The sequence below is a fragment of the Paralichthys olivaceus genome, chromosome 2 (assembly GCF_024713975.1).
Source record: "Paralichthys olivaceus isolate ysfri-2021 chromosome 2, ASM2471397v2, whole genome shotgun sequence".
Lineage (NCBI taxonomy): Eukaryota > Metazoa > Chordata > Actinopteri > Pleuronectiformes > Paralichthyidae > Paralichthys > Paralichthys olivaceus.
The window spans coordinates 11,024,769-11,045,049 of NC_091094.1; the positions used below are offsets into that span (position 1 = coordinate 11,024,769).

General features: G+C 40.2%; 1 protein-coding gene across 5 annotated transcripts in view; it reads right to left on the minus strand.

Moving 5' to 3' along the window:
* The window catches only part of pax7a (paired box 7a), a 46,253-nt gene extending 31,993 nt beyond the window's left edge, over positions 1 to 14,260 (minus strand). For 2 of the 5 annotated variants that reach the window (XM_069535406.1, XM_069535417.1), the window contains exons 1-4: positions 13,739 to 14,260; positions 12,285 to 12,520; positions 11,362 to 11,491; positions 10,810 to 10,938 (exon numbers count right to left, since the gene is read on the minus strand). In XM_069535406.1, the coding sequence (XP_069391507.1) occupies positions 10,810 to 10,938; positions 11,362 to 11,491; positions 12,285 to 12,520; positions 13,739 to 13,823 (580 nt within the window). In that variant the 5' untranslated portion in view covers positions 13,824 to 14,260. Of the gene's footprint in view, positions 1 to 10,809; positions 10,939 to 11,346; positions 11,492 to 12,284; positions 12,521 to 13,738 lie in introns of all 5 variants that reach the window. The other 3 variants (XM_069535411.1, XM_069535399.1, XM_069535393.1) reach the window with 3 other exon arrangements.
* Between the last annotated feature and the right edge of the window lie 6,021 nt (positions 14,261 to 20,281).

Consider the following 20,281-nt stretch of genomic DNA (forward strand, 5'->3'; position numbering starts at 1 on the left):
TTGCCAATTATTCAGAAATTAAATGAATATTTGCTGTTAAATCCTTTTTCTCTGGGCAGAGTGAAGCATCACAGTGCCTGGCATTAGTTTGAGATATTCCTCACATATTGAGGGTTTGTAATGTGGCACAGTAGCAAAGCTTTTTATACTGAGACAACATATTCCCCAAGGAGAGAATGACTGACGATGCAGAAATAAGCCCATTAGTTGAAAATGGAGGGGGGGGACAACATTTGAAGTTGTTATTTTGTCGGCTGTAGGACGGGAGCCCCGCCCCACTGTTTGGACAACAGCTTTCACATTTTAACTCGGTGGCGAAAAAACACATTTCTGATTCGCAACACTTAAGGGAACGTGTTTATTGTCTTGTGGTTGTGGAGAGAAAAAAAACATGCACAATTAAAACAAATGAATATTTCAGTGGTGAAGCACATCAAGAGCATAAAATGTGAAATGTTCTGGCGTTAAGTAGCATAGGCTAATGGCGATTTTTAAACTAGCAGACCATGGTCAGTGTCTCTCATTCATCACTGAGGGAGAGCACTGTGCGAAACGTAATTACTGTTGCACATTATGTGGGCTATTCCTGTATTGTAATAAAATTAGCCAGAAATGCTTTTTGTCTTTTCTAATGCAGCTCCATGGTAACCACTGGACGGCCATAATGCAGAACACCACCGTGATCTGTGCCAGCTGTCAGAGTTTGACAACCCGAGCCGCCAAGGCAAATTGGAGGAAACTACATTTCTTTCAGTAAATTACGTGGCTCTGACCTGCTCATCTATTACAGAATTTAACATGGGGCATGATAAAGCTGGAGATGTCCCGATGGGCTCCACACTCATTCATGTTACACTCGGCTTTATTGTTTGGAAATATAACAAGCGCTTAATCACAAAGACAAAGACCTTTTCCCTGCCAGAGGTCTTGGTCATTATTATATTGTCCATTTTAAACATTGTCCTGAGATCTCTTCAGGCAGGCGAGGAATTCAATTAGACCTTACAGTTTATTCTACATACGTTAGATTTGTATTTGTAATGACGGGACTGCTGGTTATTTTACTTGTATCACTTTTACTGAATCCGCATCATAATTAACATTCCTAAAAAATATAATGGAAATAATAAAACCCCTTTTGAAACATGTCTATATGTATTGAAACACACCAATGTGTGTATTATAGGTGCTCAATCTGATATTTGCAAAAGCAATCATTAAAAAATGATCTTTCACAGGATTGAAAAGAAAAAATTCAAAAAGACATAATTTGGTTAGTTTGACCCATTAATATATTTTTATTTTTATTTGGTTTAAATCATAGAAACAACTTAATTTGTAAACTTTCATCTTCTGACTGTGTCCTGTACTCTACAGAATCACTGGTGGAAGTTTTGTGGGCTTCATCATTATCTAATCTGTGATCCAGTGACAACATTTATATTGTTTGGTGAATAACTTATTAGGCAAAATGACTACGATTCATGAAATTACACGGTTATTTAACTACTGCTTACAGCCGACATTACTCTGTACACTGTCTGTCATCATTTGGCAGTTCACCTAAGTCGAGACCAAAACAAAAAAACCTCCAGTCTTCATGAGGACAATAACGGGAGAAATGTAGATGTTTAGGGATTCTTTTCTGAGTTGTGTGATGCTTTAATATCGTGGACGCTCAGAATCATTTTACTGCCTGTTAACAAATCGTTACTGGTGCTTCCTGACAACAGGCACCATTGTCTGTAAAGGTCATGAATTCAGTTAATTACATTTGTTTATTGTAGCAAACTAATGACAGCTTTTCTAATAACAGAACAATGGCAGCAGGAGGTTTGTTTTGTTTGATGTTGCCTGAACTGAATTACACTTGTTTGTATTTATTTTGGAGGCCTAGAGGATAAAGACACTAAGAGGACATCTCAAAGCAATTAAATGAGATTTCTGTCTGATAACAAATACTATAGGTTTTTTTCCCCCATTAAAACCATTGCAGCTAATCTCCCCTGCTGAGACCACTTGTCTCTCCTCATGGCATTGCAAGGAATCAGAAGTGTGAGACAAATAAATGGGCTTTAAAAAAACATTGTCGAGTAACGTTTCCACTCGAGAGCAGCAACAGCCCGCATGTCAACTCATTCTCTTCTCATTTCCTGCACTCTCGTCGCAGAGACACCTCTGTCTAATGAAGGAGAAGGGACTGCAACCCCACAGGGTCTGTCATCCCTGAGTGTTGTTTTCCCTGGACAGCCCAGTCATTGTCCACCTCCACTGAAGGTAATACTCACCAATCGGGATTCATTACAACACCAAATCTACCAATGAACTGCCCACCACAGGCGCAAACACACGCCTGCCCGAGAGAAGAAATAGGCGTCCAAGGGACCCCCCCTCCAAACTAAATTGGATTGCCAATACGGCCCACAGACATTTGAGAAGTCGAGAAAAACAATGGAGCAGAAAATAAATACTGCAAAGCCACAATGATGGCTCCACTTTGTAAACTAACACAGTATTGATCGTCTTCTTTTTTTGTTTGTTTAGAAAAGCCTCATCCCTGCTAATAGCTGTCTGAGAGTGTAATCTCTCCCTTGTCCTCCCCCTCCTCTCCTCCCCTCCACATTCCCTATTATGTGGTTTTCTTTCAGCGCGCCTCAAATAGTTTAGGTTCAGTGTCGCACTGGGGTACGGGGCATGGGACTGGGGACCAATTGTTTGCTAATGTTGACACCTGCCAGAGCAGGCTTGGTCTATTTGGGGCCCGCCAAGCTGCAAACTGGATGCTCCCCCTCTTTAGCAAGATTAAGTGTGGGTTGCTGGGGTCACAAATCACTGGACTCCCTCTGATGTTGTTAGGCACAGAGCCAGAGACTGAGCGGACTAAAAGAGAAAGCTGAGGAGGGAGGAACAGAGGAGGGAAGAGGGATGAAGAGTGACAGTCTATTGTTTGCTGAAAAGGAGGGGAATAATGTATCTTCTTGAGTGTGCGTAGCCGGTGTGTCCCGTCCAAAGAAATCAACAGTGGCTCCATGTCACCAGAGCACACAGCAGACTTCTGCCTCACTTTATGTGCTCATAGATGATCAGGAATATTTGAAATCTTTGTTTAAAACTTAACATTAACAGGAAACTTATTGTCACAGTCTGCACACAACAAATTGTGTAGTTCCCTCTCTCAATATATAGCATTAGTGGTAGGAAGAAATATGATGCAGCACATAAAGCCAATTTTCTTTAAGATTACTTCTTTGAGAATAAATAAACATAAAAATATACTGACTTTTCTCTCTTTTTTGAGACACATATATAAAGACCAAGAGAAAGCCAGTTAATGGGCAAGGCCATGAGAGACAGTGCTCAGCTCCTCCTCCTCCTCCTCCTCCTTCCTTTGCAGATGTACATTAATGCAAAAGAAGGCAGCGTTGTGAGCTGCTGCAGAAGCGCCCTCTCTCCCTTTAAAACTGCTGCTGTCCAGCCTGATCGTGTCAGTTTGAAGGCCCCCATTGAAAAGTATTCATGCATCTGCCTTTGAGGCACAATAGCAGCTAGTTTATAAACTGTCTGCCCAGGCACCCAAAGGCTTTAGTTCGTATTGTTTTCGGCCCCTTAATAAACTTTTTGGAGGAGTTCATCAACTCGCCTGAATAGCCTATGCAGCAAGTCTCAAGACAGAAAATAACAGAGGGGCCTTTTCTCCTCCCTCTTCTTTCTCTCGTCCTTTTCTAGTGGCTGTTCATCTAACAATGGTGAGAGCAGCCTGTCAGACATCACAGGGCTTTTTTTGTACCAATACAAGGGAGAAAAAAGTATTCAATAAACAGAGAAAGCGACCTCTTAAAATGGAAATGGAGGAATATTGAATTTTCACATTTGCACAGAAGGTTAAGGCTACTTTACTTACAAAATTATTTTTGAGTGAGCTGAATGTTGGGGTTTTTCAAGCAGGGGTTTGCAAGAGCGTGGAGTTCAAGTGATTAATATTTTGCAGAATCTGCACAACATGTTTTTTGCTGAAAGTCAGGAAAATGTTTGAATTTGTAAATTAAAACACTGCTGGAGGTGGGAAACACAGGACATTTTTGTATTAAACTATTAGTTTTCTGTTGCAGATTGCCTGACACCTGTTAGACAGGCAGCAGGAGAAAAATGATGGGATGCAATAAAATGTAATTTTGGCTGTAAGCCATTAATCCACTGTCATACCTTTAAACTCTGTGGAAACAAAATTAGCCAAACTTAAAAGTCTTTAATAGATGTCTGCTCTAATTAATTTCATACCTAATTAAAACAAGGCTACAGTCCGTGCAGACTTGCCTGTTTAGCCCGCTGGATGGCCATAATTGAAGTAATAGCAGGGGGGTTAAAAAAAAAAAGCTTGCTTAGAAATAAAAGCCCGCAGCGGTTCAATTCAACAACAACGCCATCCAACCAGGCAGCACCCCCCCCACCCCCCACCCCTCCACCATCTGACCCACAAAGGCCTCATTGGCTGCCCCGTCCTCACCACCTACTGTTTCCCACCGATGCTCTCGGTGCGCGTTAACACCCTAATTAGATGTGACAAGTTCAACGAGCTGGTTCCAGAGGAGGAAAAGCTGGTCAGGTTATGATTTCCGAGTCAGACTCACAGGGGGAATCTGTGGACAGCTGATTCCTGTCAGCCTCATTCATCTTCTTCCAGCCAATTAAACTTTATACTGCGCACAAAGCGACGCCAATCCGGGCCAGAGGCTGCGTTAAATACCCGGAGAGGAAACGCAAACGTCTGAGGTGATGTGGATATATGGGTATATATAAATATAGGCTCACAAATATAATAATAATAATAATACATGTAAAAAAAAAGGGACCAAGTATTTATAGTATATATAGTATATAAATAATATATAAATATCAGAAGTTGTAGTTGTATTCAATATTTGCCATGATGCAAAAAATGCTTCTGATATTTAGGAGCAACATTTCCTAGAGTAGCTGTCACAATACAAAAAATTGAATTTGTCAAAATATTATAATTTCCTGAAATAGCACGAAATTGATTTACTTCTTCATTATTAGGTTAGCAAATAATTGATAAATTGTCATTTTCACAATATGTCAGCCAAAATGACTCAGTGTTTTTTGATGGATTGCACCAAAAACAAAACAAACAAATGACAAAGTGAAAAAAAACTCTACTTTCTTTAAGCCCATACCTTTATTACTAATGCCCTCACCTGTTGACGTGTGTGTGTGTGTGTGTGTGTGTGTGTGTGTGTGTGTGTGTGTGTGTGTGTGTGTGTGTGTGTGTGTGTGTGTGTGTGTGTGTGTGTGTGTGTGAGAGAGAGAGGGAGAGAGACTCAGGTCAAACTTGACCAGAGTCAGCAGCAGAGGAGGGAGACTGTGAGCTTTGTATTTATTTTGGAGCAGAGCCCCGCAGGCACAGTCCAGGATCCCGCAGCCCCACGGTGAAAATTGGCGGAATAAAACACAGACAGAAACGGGAGACGCGCTGAAGCACCCCACTGTTGTGACAGGATACCTGGAGGGCAACGCTTCCTCTTTAATTTGTCTCGTATGGTTTGAGACCCCCAACCACACATCCAATCCTCAGAGTCTATATAAGCCTCCTGAAATTTAATTCTCGATGGTTAAATTATGGGCTATAATTAAATATCATATCATGTTGGAAAAATAATGCTCAGTGGCGTGGAGGCATCTTATCAAGTCGGTCTTCTTCGTCTCCTCTCGTTGTTATCACATTAATAGTAACAACATCTAAACTGGGCCTATCAGCATGTGCGGGGGAAATTGCGGGCTAAACAAAGGGCACCTATGGGCTTACAGCTTATATTCTGATATTTTCGAGCAGGAAATGTTAACCTTGAAATGCTACTATCTGCGTCTAACAATGTGCGATCATAACCCCATAAATGAGGGGAGAAATTGAATCCTTTTAAGTTATTAAGCAGGAAAGGATTATAAACTCGTCTTTATAAATGAGCTAGAAATCCCCATGTCTTCCTCTGTACACTTTTAAATTTCCCACTAGAAGCTGGGGAGGAAAGATTGCTCCTTTTCAAGAGCCCCACAAGAGATGGAAAAACCATTTTTGCGCCCAGATAGGGAGTCGTCCCACATGGTAAGCGCCACTTTAATTAATAGACAGCCTTGAGAGGTATCACTGTCAGCCTGGATAATGGCGGCAGAGCCACTGTTTGTGCTTCCATGAATATTTCTGATGTGATCAAAGTCAAATGCCAGCGCAGACTGAATTTAAGCCTGCTCCATTTTTTTTTAACTCAGCCTAATGCTGTCGACACTTAAAGCCCCCGACTCTGACACGTCTCTGTGGTGTGGTGGGCCTACGAGCTTAAAGTGCACACCTTCACATTCATGCATTACTCATTATACTCATAGAAGCAGCAGGGTTTCATGTTATTATGCTGCAGGGTTTGCTCAAGTTACCTTGGAGCCAGCGCGATCATTTCTTACACAGGTTGTAGCCCACCAAATATCGCGATATGTCACAAACAGACAATCACATCATTATTTTTGAATTTATTCTAAATAACTTATTTCAATGCAGCTCATTGTAGTAGTAGCCTCCACGAAATAAATGAAATTCTATATGGAATGTATTCTCCTTCCAAAAAGCATTTTTAGCTTATTACTTGAACAAATTTTGAAATTCGTGGCAACATTTTAGGCATAATGATAGACTGAGATACAATGCAGGCTCAATGCAATGTGAGCTACATGCATGAAGTCGATGTATTGATTATCTATTATTTTATTATAATATAATTATTTTATTAAAATATTCTGTTGAGCTCTTGCAAGTATTTTTTTTATATTGATCTTAATCATCATTTTATATTTGTCATCGTAAGTCTTCTTATTGTTTAACCCAAAAAAAAGTGGCTCTCAATTAAATGCTAAGGGTGTCAACAAAAACTACAGTTTTGGTGCATTACTTAACTGAAATTGAAATTTGTCACAGCATTTTAGGCGCAGACAGGCTGCTCACTGTGAAACCGTTTAATCAAGTTAGTGGTTACTAAGCAACGGAGTCGGTTACTAAGTTACCTGCCATTGAAGTTATAGGTACATGGTTTTAATGTGAGGTATGTCAGATTGTAAACTGCAATCTGACAGAACTGTCTAATTTGACTCAATGAGTATCGTGTTTTCCTAAGTGTAAAACATTTTCATAAATTGGTTAATTAAATTGCCAGTGTTTACTATGAATAGCTGGGAAAATGTTGAATATTAGAAAGAATGGCAGCTTACATAGAGACACACATTAAAGTGGCCAACTATTTAATTACCCTAAAATTTTAATTTAATATTTTACCACATTTATTATTTTTTCCTAAAAATGAAACCATAAATTTGGGATATTGAAATTTGTATTTTATTTTATTTTAATCGATCACATTCTGTCTTTCAGCTCCTGTCCCCTTTTTGAAAAAAAAATAAAAATGAAGGCCCACCGATGTAAATTCCAGTGAAATGTGGCTTGAGTGGCTGCGGGGACAGGGGAGGTTAATCCGAGTTTAATGCAGTGAAGCACAGCGCAGGGTCTGGGCTATGATGGGTATGTTATCTCTGCCCAACATTTGGGTCTCCCTCAATTTCCACCCAGCCAAATAGCTGCGAGAAAGTGCAGATGGAGTCACTCTCAATGCCTGAGGAAAAAACGTTATTAATAGCTAAATAACTTCCCCATACTTTCACTGAATCTCTCTCACACACTGTTCCAGATGGATTTGTTTGAAGTGGTCTCTCGCTTCATTCCCCTGTCCTTCTCATTCAGCACGGCTTTAGACCCGAAATATAGCTACATTATATTACCATACACTTAGAGACCGGCTGTGTGCGCGCGGAAGTGTGTATTATAGTTAGTGTGTCCGTGCGCGAGTGCCCTCATGTGTGTCTGTGACGTTGAGTGTGAGGGGCCGCTTTTCACACTCTTCATCACTGTAGGCTGAGTGTTAATACCAGCTAGAAATTATAATTATTATCAATGTTATAATTATTATTGCTGTAAAACATGGCTGTACCCGGTAATTGAGAATAAACCTAAAATAATCTGTGCGTAATTGCCTGACGCATGAGGTAAATTTCCAAACCTTTGCAGGTAGCTTACTTTACATGAAAAGCTGAGACAGGAAAGTGAAAACATGATTATTTTCTCTAAATATGTTTAAAACTAAGTGAGTGCCATATATTAAGTCTTAAATTATATTTGAATTAACAGAAGCCTCCTCCCCCTTGACTCCTAACCTGGCTCTCTGGGTTGTCTGACTCCCTCACGCGTCTCCACCGGGCTGTCACTTTCCATCCCTGACGCTCGGGAGTAATCCCACGTGGCATCTGTTTAATTAGGCTGAAGAACTCAGGTAAGCCTGCAATTCGCTCAAGTGTCGATCGCCTGTCTCAACCTCATTTGACGGCCAGGTTGGGTGCGTTAGTGTAGAGGCGGTTGGACGCGGGACAGCTGATTCAAATTCTACTTCTCTCCCTGAGTGCGCATGGAGCAAAACAAAGGGATGCCCAAGTTTGCGCAGCAACCTTTCCCCCATTCCTTGCGCGTAATTAAACTTTGGCACAGACTTAAACAGCCGCGCAAATGTGCGCACCATGGATGAGGAACTTGTCCCTGCACAAACAGAATGGTGGGTGGAGCAGGATCTCCGCTTGGTGATCACCACACGGTAAAAAAAAAAGAAAAAGGGCCCATTGGGTGGAACTATTTTCGTAGAAATAACACTTATATCCATGCAGCAAAAATAGAATTTACAAATATTGTAATGTGGTGAACAGTTTAAATACACGTTTTAATAAAGTTAGATTAGAGCTGGGATAAATCCGTGATATAACCCCTGAGAAAATCAAATACACAGACCTAATAAACAAATAGATAAATAAATAAAGTCTTAAAATCTGGATAAGTAAACGAAAAAAAAATCTCATGAATTTTGTGCCCAGGGCGAGCCACTGTGAGCTCCGCTCTGAGATGAAAGTGAAAAGAAATAAAAGGCTCTATTTAATCTGCTTTAAAACCCCTCTCCACATAAGGGCTGTGCTTCAAACTCGGAGAGTGAGGGGCTGATTGGGGATAAATACATTTCTTACCATGCCTGCGAGCTATTACACCCGGCACGAACACAGCCACCTATTCAGCAACCATCGTCTCCACTGCTTACTCTAATAAGTATTAACATTATTAAATGCCATCCGGATGCTAGTAGTCTAAACTGCATTACGCATGAGGGTGCGTCTTTTTATAGCAGCGTAATTCCGCCCCAATTTAAAACATAAGCAGCGCTACGAGAGAGAAAAAAAACACAGGAGCTGGAACATTATGAGGATATTTTGTGTTTTAACACTTCATAAGTCAAACTATCACATTATCCAGAAAACGCGTACTGGGCGCGGCTGAACAGACTCTCCAGAAAAAAACCGCTGGTGATTTGTAACCAGCAGGATCCGAAATGAACACTGGAGACATTTCCAACAAAACGGTGACATTTTTTTCTCATAACATTAATGCGTGGTGTGACAGAAGAAAAAAGGAGAGACCGTTTTCACGCTATCAACTGATTCTTCTCCAACGCCATTATATAAAATTACAAAACTATCTAGCAGCGGGGCGCACTGAATAATTCATCTCCTTTTATGTCTCTCTGCGCCCTTTGTCCAAACTTTTCTCTCTCTTTTAGCCGGGTTTTTTGAATGTGAATGGACGGGCCCATACTCTACTCTCTTTTTTTTCTCCGCTGCCATCTTTCCAGGATTTGCTTTTGTACCTCAGACTCTTCACTTTCAGAAAGGCGTCAATAGAGGGGAGGTTTTGCTTGTGAAGTCCAAATTCAAGTTTGAAATTTTTTTGGGAAGTGTCTTTTTTCTTATTTTGAGGTTTGGAAAAAGAGGGCGTTTCTTTCTTATCTAAACTCCATTCACACATCTTTGATCATCAGACAGCTTCATAGCACTGAGCCAGTTTCACTCCTCATAACCAAAGGCACCTCTAAACCAAAGGCCCAAATAATACATGAGAATAAAATCAAGAATTGTTGGCAGTGAACTAAAACGAACAATTCTACTTGTGTTAAAAAAATAATTTAGAAGAAGAAAATCATCACATTTGATAATTGAGAGTCTAATTATGTCCCCGGGTGCAACGTTATAGTTGCATTTAAATACATGCCATATAAAAAATATGAAACCCACATTGCATACCAATACATTTTAAGGTTATTAAAACCCCATAAATTCTATTGACAAATAGTGACAGTGAATACCTGCATCAAAGCTTTATTCCCCCTCCTCGCAGAGCATTACTAATAGAGCAAATAATAATGTGGACATTGATTTCCTCTTTAACTGACAAGTGGTGAAATGTCAGTGAACTGACATCGATTGTGAAATGGGTCAAACTGTCAGCTGTCGTTTAGGGGCTCGTTAAATGAGTGAATGGATGAGGAAGGCATTCGCCACACAAATTAATTTTCTGCAGTTTAAATACCTTCTGCCAAGGCTCTCATAAATAATTGAGCAAATGAACAACTGCTGGCTCGGAGTTAAAAGCAGGAATAAATTCTCCGTTTAGCTGCAGCTCGGATGTGGGACAATTTTCCCAAGAGGACGTTGAAGGGAGGAAGGAAAACATTTGCTTCCTGCTTACAAGGCTGCAATTTACTTTAAATGATGATAATAATAATGATAACAATACAATAATAATAATATCTGTATAGTGTAGATGATAATTTGTTATTCCAGACATGTACAAAAAGGGCCATATACTATCTGCTGTTAACTTACATTTATCACCGAGGATGCCATCGATGCTATGCTTTGTTTTCTTTTCTCCATCTTCATCCTTCTTATCACAGTCATCCTCGTCATCTTTTTTGCCAAATCGGGCCCTCAATACGCGGCTGATGGAGCTCACTAATGGCAAATAAAAAAGTAAATGGGTGATTAGCCCTTAAAACCCATAGAAGAACCATAATAATCCTATCATACATTTATTTTAGAAGGACAAAATATAAATGTATATATAAATATATAAAGCACAGGTCAAGTTTTTCAGTTGAGAAAATGTTGAAAAGAAAATTGGAAAAGAAAAAAAAAAAGGAGCAATGTTAAATACAATAATAGGCTATAGATTTACTAGTGCAGAAGCAAAAGGATGACTTTTTTATTTCTGGGTCAACCAGCTGAGGGTGAGCTCTCCTGGCACTCTCAAACATTTTATTATCAGTAACTTAAAGGGGCTTAAAACATGTTGGTGCTGGTCATTCTGCTGGTGATGCTGCAGTGTTCGCTGGTAATAAGGGAGAAAAAAGTGCAGCTTACCAGATGAGGCCTCACCTGAAGGAACTGTGCTTCTGTCGCACACCCCGTCCTTCAGCAGCTTATCCCGGATCTCCCAGCTGAACATACCCGGGTTCTCTCGCTTGTACTCCTCGATGCGCTTCTCCACGTCGGGAGTTGCCACCTGCTTTAGGTGTGAGATGTGTGTGAACGTGAAGAGAAAGAGAGGGGAACAAATTTACAGACACTTTTAATTGAAGGGAACAAGAAAATATAGACACACGAGTCAAGCACAAGATGTAAATACAATGTAAAAGACATACACATCTATAAATGATGTTTCATTTTAAAATCTGAAATATTACCACTAACATTCCACTGTAAAAAATAGGCCCATTGACATGTCTTTGCAGAAATATTAACTAAATATTAATCTTCAGAAAAACCATATGCCCCCATGTATTATCATATAAATATGTAATGGAAAAATGTAAAATACGTCTAATATTTAGGATTGAATGTTATAATTATAAAATAATGATAAAAAAATATACATCTGATTACCGAGATAATTTTAAAACTTCAGGGTTATTTTTAGATAAACATTTGAATTATTTTTTTAATAAATTATGTATATTTTAGATATTTATACAAATATTCAAAAAAAGTAATGCATCAGCAATAAAGTTATATGACGAGGAACCGAGTGGAGCTTTTATATGTAATTTCAATTTTTGGTGCAAAAAAAGGAACCGGTTGTTGTTATTTTTATTATTACTATTCTTATTATTATTGTTACATTTCAGGAAGCCTATTCAAAGACAGAGGAGATGAAACCTTTTTCTCTCTCGATCTTTCCATCACACTGTTATGTTAACACTACAGCAGATCAGGGCTCCTCAGGTGTGATGCCCCCCTGACCCACCCTTCCTCGCCCCACTCTCACCCACAGAGCCCGATCACCACGGGCCGCCACTCACCCTGGGCTTGCTGCCTCCTATGGCTCCGGGACGGATGGAGCCGGTCTCCTGGTACCGGCAGAGAATCTTGGAGACGCAGCCGTGAGACACCCGCAGCTGTCGCGAGATTACGCACGGCCGGATGCCGTGGTGGGCCATCTCCACTATCTTGTGTCGGATGTGATTTGGCAGCGGCCTCCCGTTGATGAACACTCCGCCAAGCTGGTTCACCCGACCCTGGCCCAATGGGGTGGACACTGCGCCACAACAAACAACAACATCAGCCTCGGAAATAAACAACAACACAAGGTGCAGAGTGTGCTGAGTGGATGCAGTTTTAGTTTGTGTGATGTATAGTGGAACAGCAGCATGTTTTTGCCATGTTGCTGACTTTGACCAGGACGCAGGTTACGCACATTATCTTTTCATACATTTTCAAGAGCCAGATTCATCCAGCGTCAGTGACAGGATGTATCCGAGGCCACTCCAGGCTGCAGCTCCACATTCAAGAGACACTGAGCAGGGTGACACTTCCCACCTTGATTATTCCTAGTCATGCTGTACAAATATTGATGTGATCCTTTGAGCCGTCTCTTTGCCGTGTGTGTTATTGCCATTTCCAGCAGCAGGACACTTGAACAAATCCCCGCAGCTCGAGTCACTTGCGAGCTACGTGGTTTTTGTCCATTTCACTCCAGAGCACTTGAGCACGCAGCGGGCGTAATGGGAAAACTGCTCCCGTAAATGCATGCAAATACAAAAGTGATCTTTTTTCCGCCCATATGTTCAGACGGCTGGAGTGTGGCGGGCTTGGAAGTTTTCAGAAATTACCAATTTAATTGCTTGTGTGTGCATGGGAGTGTGTGTGTGCATGTATATGTGTGTGTAACAATCGAGGATGGACTTGTAAAAGTGCTCCTTGAGATAAGGAACCAAAACATTGCTTATTATCTAGTTTAAAATCGCATAAAGGCAAATTATTGGTACATTGGCCTGATTTTTTTAATACACGTCAAATAAAATAATATTCAGGCCTTGCATACTCTTATAATTTAAATTACTTAAATGATTTTATTAAACATAAAAACAGCTTCATTAAAATGTAAAATAAAATACATTAATAGGAATATTATTTTGTATTTAAAAAGTATGAATTATTGGGGAGTGTGTGCAGCTTAGGGTTAGGGATCAAAAACATTATTGTAATTGTAAAATATGTTACAATTAAATACAGACATGGAAAACACCAGGACTCAAACAAAACATATTATATATAATTACATTTAAAAAAAAAAAGAAGCTGTGATCTGATCTGAAACTACAGGACTTATCAGTTTTTATTGAGGTTGTAAAACTTTAATCATCATTAAATCGAGGTTGCAATTGTTCACCCAGTGTTTTACTTATCAGCAATAAACAGTTTGACCACCACACAAAATAAATAGAGTCACAAGCTGCGTGTCATGTTTCCTTACCTTCCAGGGGAAAGCCGGTTCTTGGGTAATTCTGTCCTGGCGCAGGGCGCATCATCCGAGGCACTGTTCCTGGCAAAGTAGCCATCCCACAGCTACTCACACAAAACACAGACTCTGCTCAAAACCTGCTATACGCTCACAAAGTCCAGGTCAAAAAGAATAAAAACTGAATATCTTTAAAAATGCTTCAAAAAAAGATCTCTCTCTCTCTTTCTCTCTTTCTTTCTTTCTTTCTCTGTGCGCTGTCAAATCCCAAATCCCAGGCGAAGAAACTGGACGAGCCCTTCTTCCACCGGGGGAGGAATAAAAGTGATGCTCTCCTCTGGTGCGATGAATGTGCGAAATAAGATAAAAAGTCAGTAACAAATGAAATGAAAACAGCCTTAAGTCTGCACACCGGAGGAGATGCACCAAAGTTATGGATGTGAATTTAGGGGGAGAAAAGTGCAATGTTATTATTTTCCCTCGCTGTAGTTTGGGTTGAGTATAATGTCTGCTGGCTGGTTGGAAGTAGTTTAAGTGGCCAACTTTCGTGCATGTCGTAGGAGGAGACAGCCGCGCGCTCCCATTGGCTCCCCGGCCTCTCCTGGGCTTATCCAGGAGCCGGCGGACCAACCAGAGGCGCGCATTCCACTTTTAATTCACTGCTGCCTCCCTCATAAGAAAAAGACCCAACACACCAAACCCAGGTCTAAATGTAATCAAATCTAAATGTTATTCTAAATCCCGTCTTTTAAAAAAAATGTGTGTGTGTCTGCCTCCGTGATATTCAGCCGCTTAAACCTGTGGAATATTAATGCGTTTATCAAAAGATGATATTTGATCTTTCTTTCTTTCTCTTTCTTTTTTCTCTGATCATCACAAAAAAAAAGAAAAAAACATATATGCAACAAATATATAAGTAAAAAAAACAAACATTGAAAGTTGTTATAAAATAGTTTGCATGTATAGAATAACACTTTGATTAAAAATACATTTGCAAATAAATATCTGAATTTATCTAAATTGTCATTTTCGATCAAATATAATGAATCGTCTGCAGCCATCGCCTGGTCTGAACCCCCCCCCCCAAGAAAAGAAATCGAACCTGAAACAGCTGAGGTGAGGACAGTACGATGTGTGGATGGACGGACAGGGGCTGTACACGCGGCTGCACGTCTGCTTCATCACGACGGTTTGGTCCATAAGATGCTTTTGGCTTGTTAACCTTTCAATTAAGTAAATGTGCGCAGCGTGCACATCTGAATCGCTCCTATAGCTTCTCCTTTGTGGTAATTACAACATCGGATCGACCCGCCATTGATGACAACAGGTTGACTTGCCCCCGGAGTACACACAAGAGTAATTGCTTAAAGGTAATTGTTCAAAAAAAAAAAGAAAGAAAAACGATGCGCTACTATTAAAGTGGGATAAAAAGCGCACATGTGGCAGAGAAAGGAGAGGTGCGTGTGTCAACTCTGTGGGCCCACCGTGCATATAAAATCGTGACAATTGCCGTGGAAAACACTCCTGGTGGAAGGCAATTTCACAAATAATTTTAGCAACAATTAGGGAGTGTGGAGGGGTGAAATGGCGATTTCACATGCAGATGCGCCGGTGGGAAGGATCTGGTACCCTGCCGAATAGCTCTGACCCTCACTCTCCCGCTTTGGTTTGCTTCACATGGGACAGGGGCGCACAAAGAGGCCGCCTCACCCTCCTGGGAAGGCGCAAAGAGCACTGGATTAAGTCAAGCATCAATCATGTGAAATCCAAACAATAGCCAATTTCTCTTTATGGGGAAGCATGTTTCTCTACATACTCCACCTCCCCTACTCCTCTCTTCCTCTCCCATGCTGCAACAGGTATGTTCCTTCTTTCTTTTCTTTTTTTTTTTTAGAGAATAATCACTCGGACACGGACATCAAGCTAATAATCCCGTATCCCTGCAAATATCATTGGTTCACCACCACCAGGTCTGGCCTCTGTTATTCTAATCATTATTAGCCTGGTATTCATTGGTTATGCAGCTGCTGATAAAACAACAGGAGTTTAGAGTGGGCTGTGAAATGTGCATCATTTACATTATTGTGAATTTAAGTGTGGTGGTAATATAATTTCAAACATAAAGGCAGATGTGTTTTCTCTGAGGTCACTGCCTTTTAATGCTTTTGTTACCCACAGCCTGTCCCGTAGATTCTGATTTGTTTTGGTTTATTTCACAACTTATGTTCAGTTGTAATGTTGTTATCCCCCCAAAAAGTTTTATATCGTTCCCAAAATGTATAATTTACAATTCTCTTTCAGACAAATGTGCAGGAGGAGGACAACGACCTTATACAGCGTATAAGAGACTTTAGAGCGGAATGAAAACAGAGCTCATCTAATGCAGCATTTATTACTTCTTGAAAATCACTATATTGTAATTGTGTTTGTTCTGACATTAGATATTTTGATCCATTCATAGATGCTTTTATCAATTTTAAATACGCAATGGCTGGTTAAATTTACAGTAATCCAGGATGTTCATCGGGCATTATATAAAGAAAACAGGTTATTACAACCTCCTTATTCAGAGTTTTCATTGTTTATGAGCTATATAATTTATTAATTATAGCTTTAGGCTAAGTGTATTATGAAAACAGTTTACCTCAACCTTTATTGAGTAAATTCATAGTTTATCTGCGGATTCATAAAGTAAAATTAAACCTTCAGCAAAAAAAACTAAGCATATATCACTAAAACGGTTTATTACAACCTACTTATTATGTATACTTTAAAAGCAGGATTTTAAAGTAAATTAAACCTTTATTGAAAAAAGCTAACATCTTATTACAAAAACAGTTTATTACAGCCTCCTTATTAAGAGTTTTTGTAGTTTATCAATCAGTTTATGAAGTAAAATTATAGCTTTAGTCCATAAAAGAGTGTACCACAAAAACAGCTAGTTATAGGCTCCTTATTAAGAGTTTCCAGTTTATTAACAGGTAAATAAAGTAAAAGTAGATCCTCAGTAACAAAAAGTAAGAGTGTATAACAAAAACAACTGATTTTGAATCTTACAAATGCTCGTTTGTGGTTTTCTTGTGTTTTCTGTTGGGATAAGTTACCATTAAGGCATTGGCACCATGTCCACTAGTGGGCGACGACTGCTTCATCTTTTTTCTGTCAGTTGAATTATGTCCTTCAGGACAGAAAAGGGTCCACTGGGCCCTTTTCAGAGTTTGCAGCTCCAAACAACAGACCTGTAAAGGTAGAGGAGAGTACGCATCATATTTCCTTACTGTCTGACCACGAATAGCATCTGAGTCTCACTCGTCCTCGTCACACCCTAAACCACATTTATTCTGGTTGTTTCTGCAGGGTTCAGCTCCGCGTCTGGTTCATGTATATAACTCTGTCATTTAAGTTTCCTCTCAGCTGCAGCAGACAGAAAAAAACTCTTCCTCTCTCTCACGATACAGTCTGCAATCTTATCTTGATCAGGGTCTCTCTTCAAACACTTTCCCTCATAGCCTCTCATTATTTGTGTTCTGGTAATTACCAAAGTTTCTTTCTTGCTTGTAGGTGAACCCCCTCCCCTTCTCTCTCTTCTATCTACGTGTATTTTCTCTATACAGAAGCACAAAAGAGAAAACACCTTGGTTTAGAGGCATCGCCAATTTCATCTTTATCTTTTTCTGAGCTGAACAAAGACGATAAGTGCATATAAACATTATTTTTATTTGAATTTGAACACTTCTCTTATCTTCCAGAAGGTGAGGGTGAAGTGTTGGATCCAAACAAACAATACATTCTGTCTTTTAGATTATGATTTTTTTAATTTTATATTGCTTTGAATGAAGTCTGTCAGAGCTGATAAACCTTTGTGCTGCACTGTTTCCACACGATGAATAAACTCCATGAAATGAAAAGGAACAACCTTGAGGAACTTAGTTTAAACTCAGACTTTAAATATGTAAAACACATAATTAAAACTAAACTGCTGTATTTGACAATTTTAAATATTTCGAAAACACGATAAACATTCAGACAAATCTCCAGTCTCCTGCAGTTTTCCAATCCCTGCTAACCTGCACTGTAAAAATCATAAAGCAAATGATATTAGTTTCCTGAATATGCATATTAATGCTGAAGGAAAACAGATATATTTTTTTAATTAATCTTTTCTTTTGTCATGATGCTTCTCTTGCGATGCTGGCCTCATTTCTGGTGAAGCTGAAGCAACTGCATGCAAAGTCTATCTATGTGGTTAGTATAGATATTTTACTCTGAATGCAAATCTCAGAGTCAGTAAAATGTCTGAGTGAGCCCAGGTGAGAATACAGCAAGAACATATCTGGATAATTCACAGTTGATGACGTTTCAGGGACTTGGTTCGTTAATGTCCCGGCGAAATTCGAATGCTCCCCTGCACCATCACTTGTCTCAATGTTCTGGAAATATTCCTGTTGTTGTGAACATGTCGGACCCACACAACCTCCTACTGCATTCTACTTCATACTCTGGGAAATGACCAAACACAACCTTCACGTCTTAGCTCTTCACGACAACAGCCACCAAAAATTCTAAGAGGAGGAAGTTGCTCAGTGGATAAAACCAATCATTTATTAAAAATGAATAATAAACACTCTGTCCCTTTTAAAACCATCATCTGATCACTTCCACTGCCAGGCTCAAGGCTTCTGAGACAGTTTCTGTGATGCCATGACAAACTGCTTCAATAGTGACAAAGTGCACTTCCACCATCTCCTTGCTAACTTGTTGAGACATTCTCACATCTGCTCGGTATTATCCAAATGTGTAATCACTTCCTCATGGGAATTATTTTACCACGATAGAGAGAGTATTATGAGGAGACTGGCGAAAAGCTTATTTTGTGTTGTACCTTTAATTAAAGAAAGCTGATTTGAGATACTCATCTCATTATGTGTGGCACAGGGAGAAGCTCTGAACAGGCATGTCGGGTCTGACAAGGTGATGTTTGGTTAATAAGGAGAGCAAAGGCCCAGGAATTCCTCACAGTCATTTGGAACAAGTTAGCCTACGTGTGAACCTTGCCTGAACTCGCACTGCTCCTCCGAGGTGGCTCAATACAATACATATAGGAAACACAGAAGTATGACGAGATAAAGTCGGACAAAGGCAAGGCTGGAAAGGTTTGAAAAAATTCAATGAATTCTCAAAAGGACAAGTCAATTTACATAACCATAAAGACTCTAGAGTGTGTAAAACCATTTCGGCTTCCAGGGTTGGAGACTCTTTTTGAAATTTTGCTTTAAGCTGTTTTCAGACGTGCACTGAAGTCTAGATATTCTCCTGAAAACTTTCCAGAGGGGTTGTGTGTGAGAATGTAAATGTCCAAGTCAGTTAGTCCAGACATATTCAGAGTGAGCCCATGTTAGAAAACAGTAGGAAAAGGTCGTGGTTGCGTTGATGACGTTTTGACCACACAACAGACACAAAATCAAAGATTACCAATATGTCGGAATGAAAAATAAGTGCTGTGAACACAGAAGATGGCAACAAAGGTGTTAACTTGAAAAGACAATAAGATTCGAGAGCTATTCGCAATCGAAAGCAAACACTGGTGTCGATTTGTCGTAATTAAAAACACAGGATTTCCACGTGTCCGTTATTTCCTGGCCCCTGTATACTCAGGAGCCACCGCACGCATGAATGTTCCAGAAATGTTTCCTGTCGTTGTTAACGTGTCTGATCTGGAAAATCTACTGCTGCGTTCATGGAATGTGAAAGGCAAACTCCAGGAAATGTATGGATCCCATTTTCATGTCTGCAAACAGCTTTGGAGAAGTAACGGTTCTGAAACCATATGAACGGGATTTGAGAGTGACACAATTCCCCCCTGGGATCAATAAAGTATTTCTGATTCTGATTCTAAAACCTGTAACCAAAAATCATTTCCTTGTTTCATCACAAGACTTCCCACAACAACGTTACTCTGTCCTACATCATCTCTTTACACACACAATGTGTGGCAGAGGAAAAGCAACATATGTTACGTTGACATCCGAGTCCGGTGTGTTGAGTTATGAGTCATGGTGACATCTATAACTCAGCCAGTGATCAAACACAGCCACAGGCCACAGAGAGAGGGGGGGGGGGGGGGGGTCAAACTTGAACAAGCACACATAAAAAATAAAAGATGGTTAAACTGTGGAGGCAAGTCAAGCGGCTCGGAGCAGGGAGATGTTGCCTCCTTGTTGCAACACCATCAGCAGGACTGATCGGTTCTGCAGAGATTGTTGGGGGGGTGCGGGTGACATCACACAAACAGGCAGACTCAGCTGCATGGGTGCAGGTGGGTGCAGGTGCAGAGTGGGGGGGTTGATCTGTGGCAGAGCGGGTGACATCCTGTCACTGCTCATTATAGTGTGAATTCCGTGTAACACCTTCACTTGGCGCGAGCAGCACAAAACTAGTGATGTGACACTGGAGATAGAGGTCTGGGGAGGAAGGGAAGGAGGGAGCGCAAATCCAGTTTGATCCCTGAGGAACAGGTGGAAGATAATGGAGACGGAGGACAATGTGCTGCACCAACAC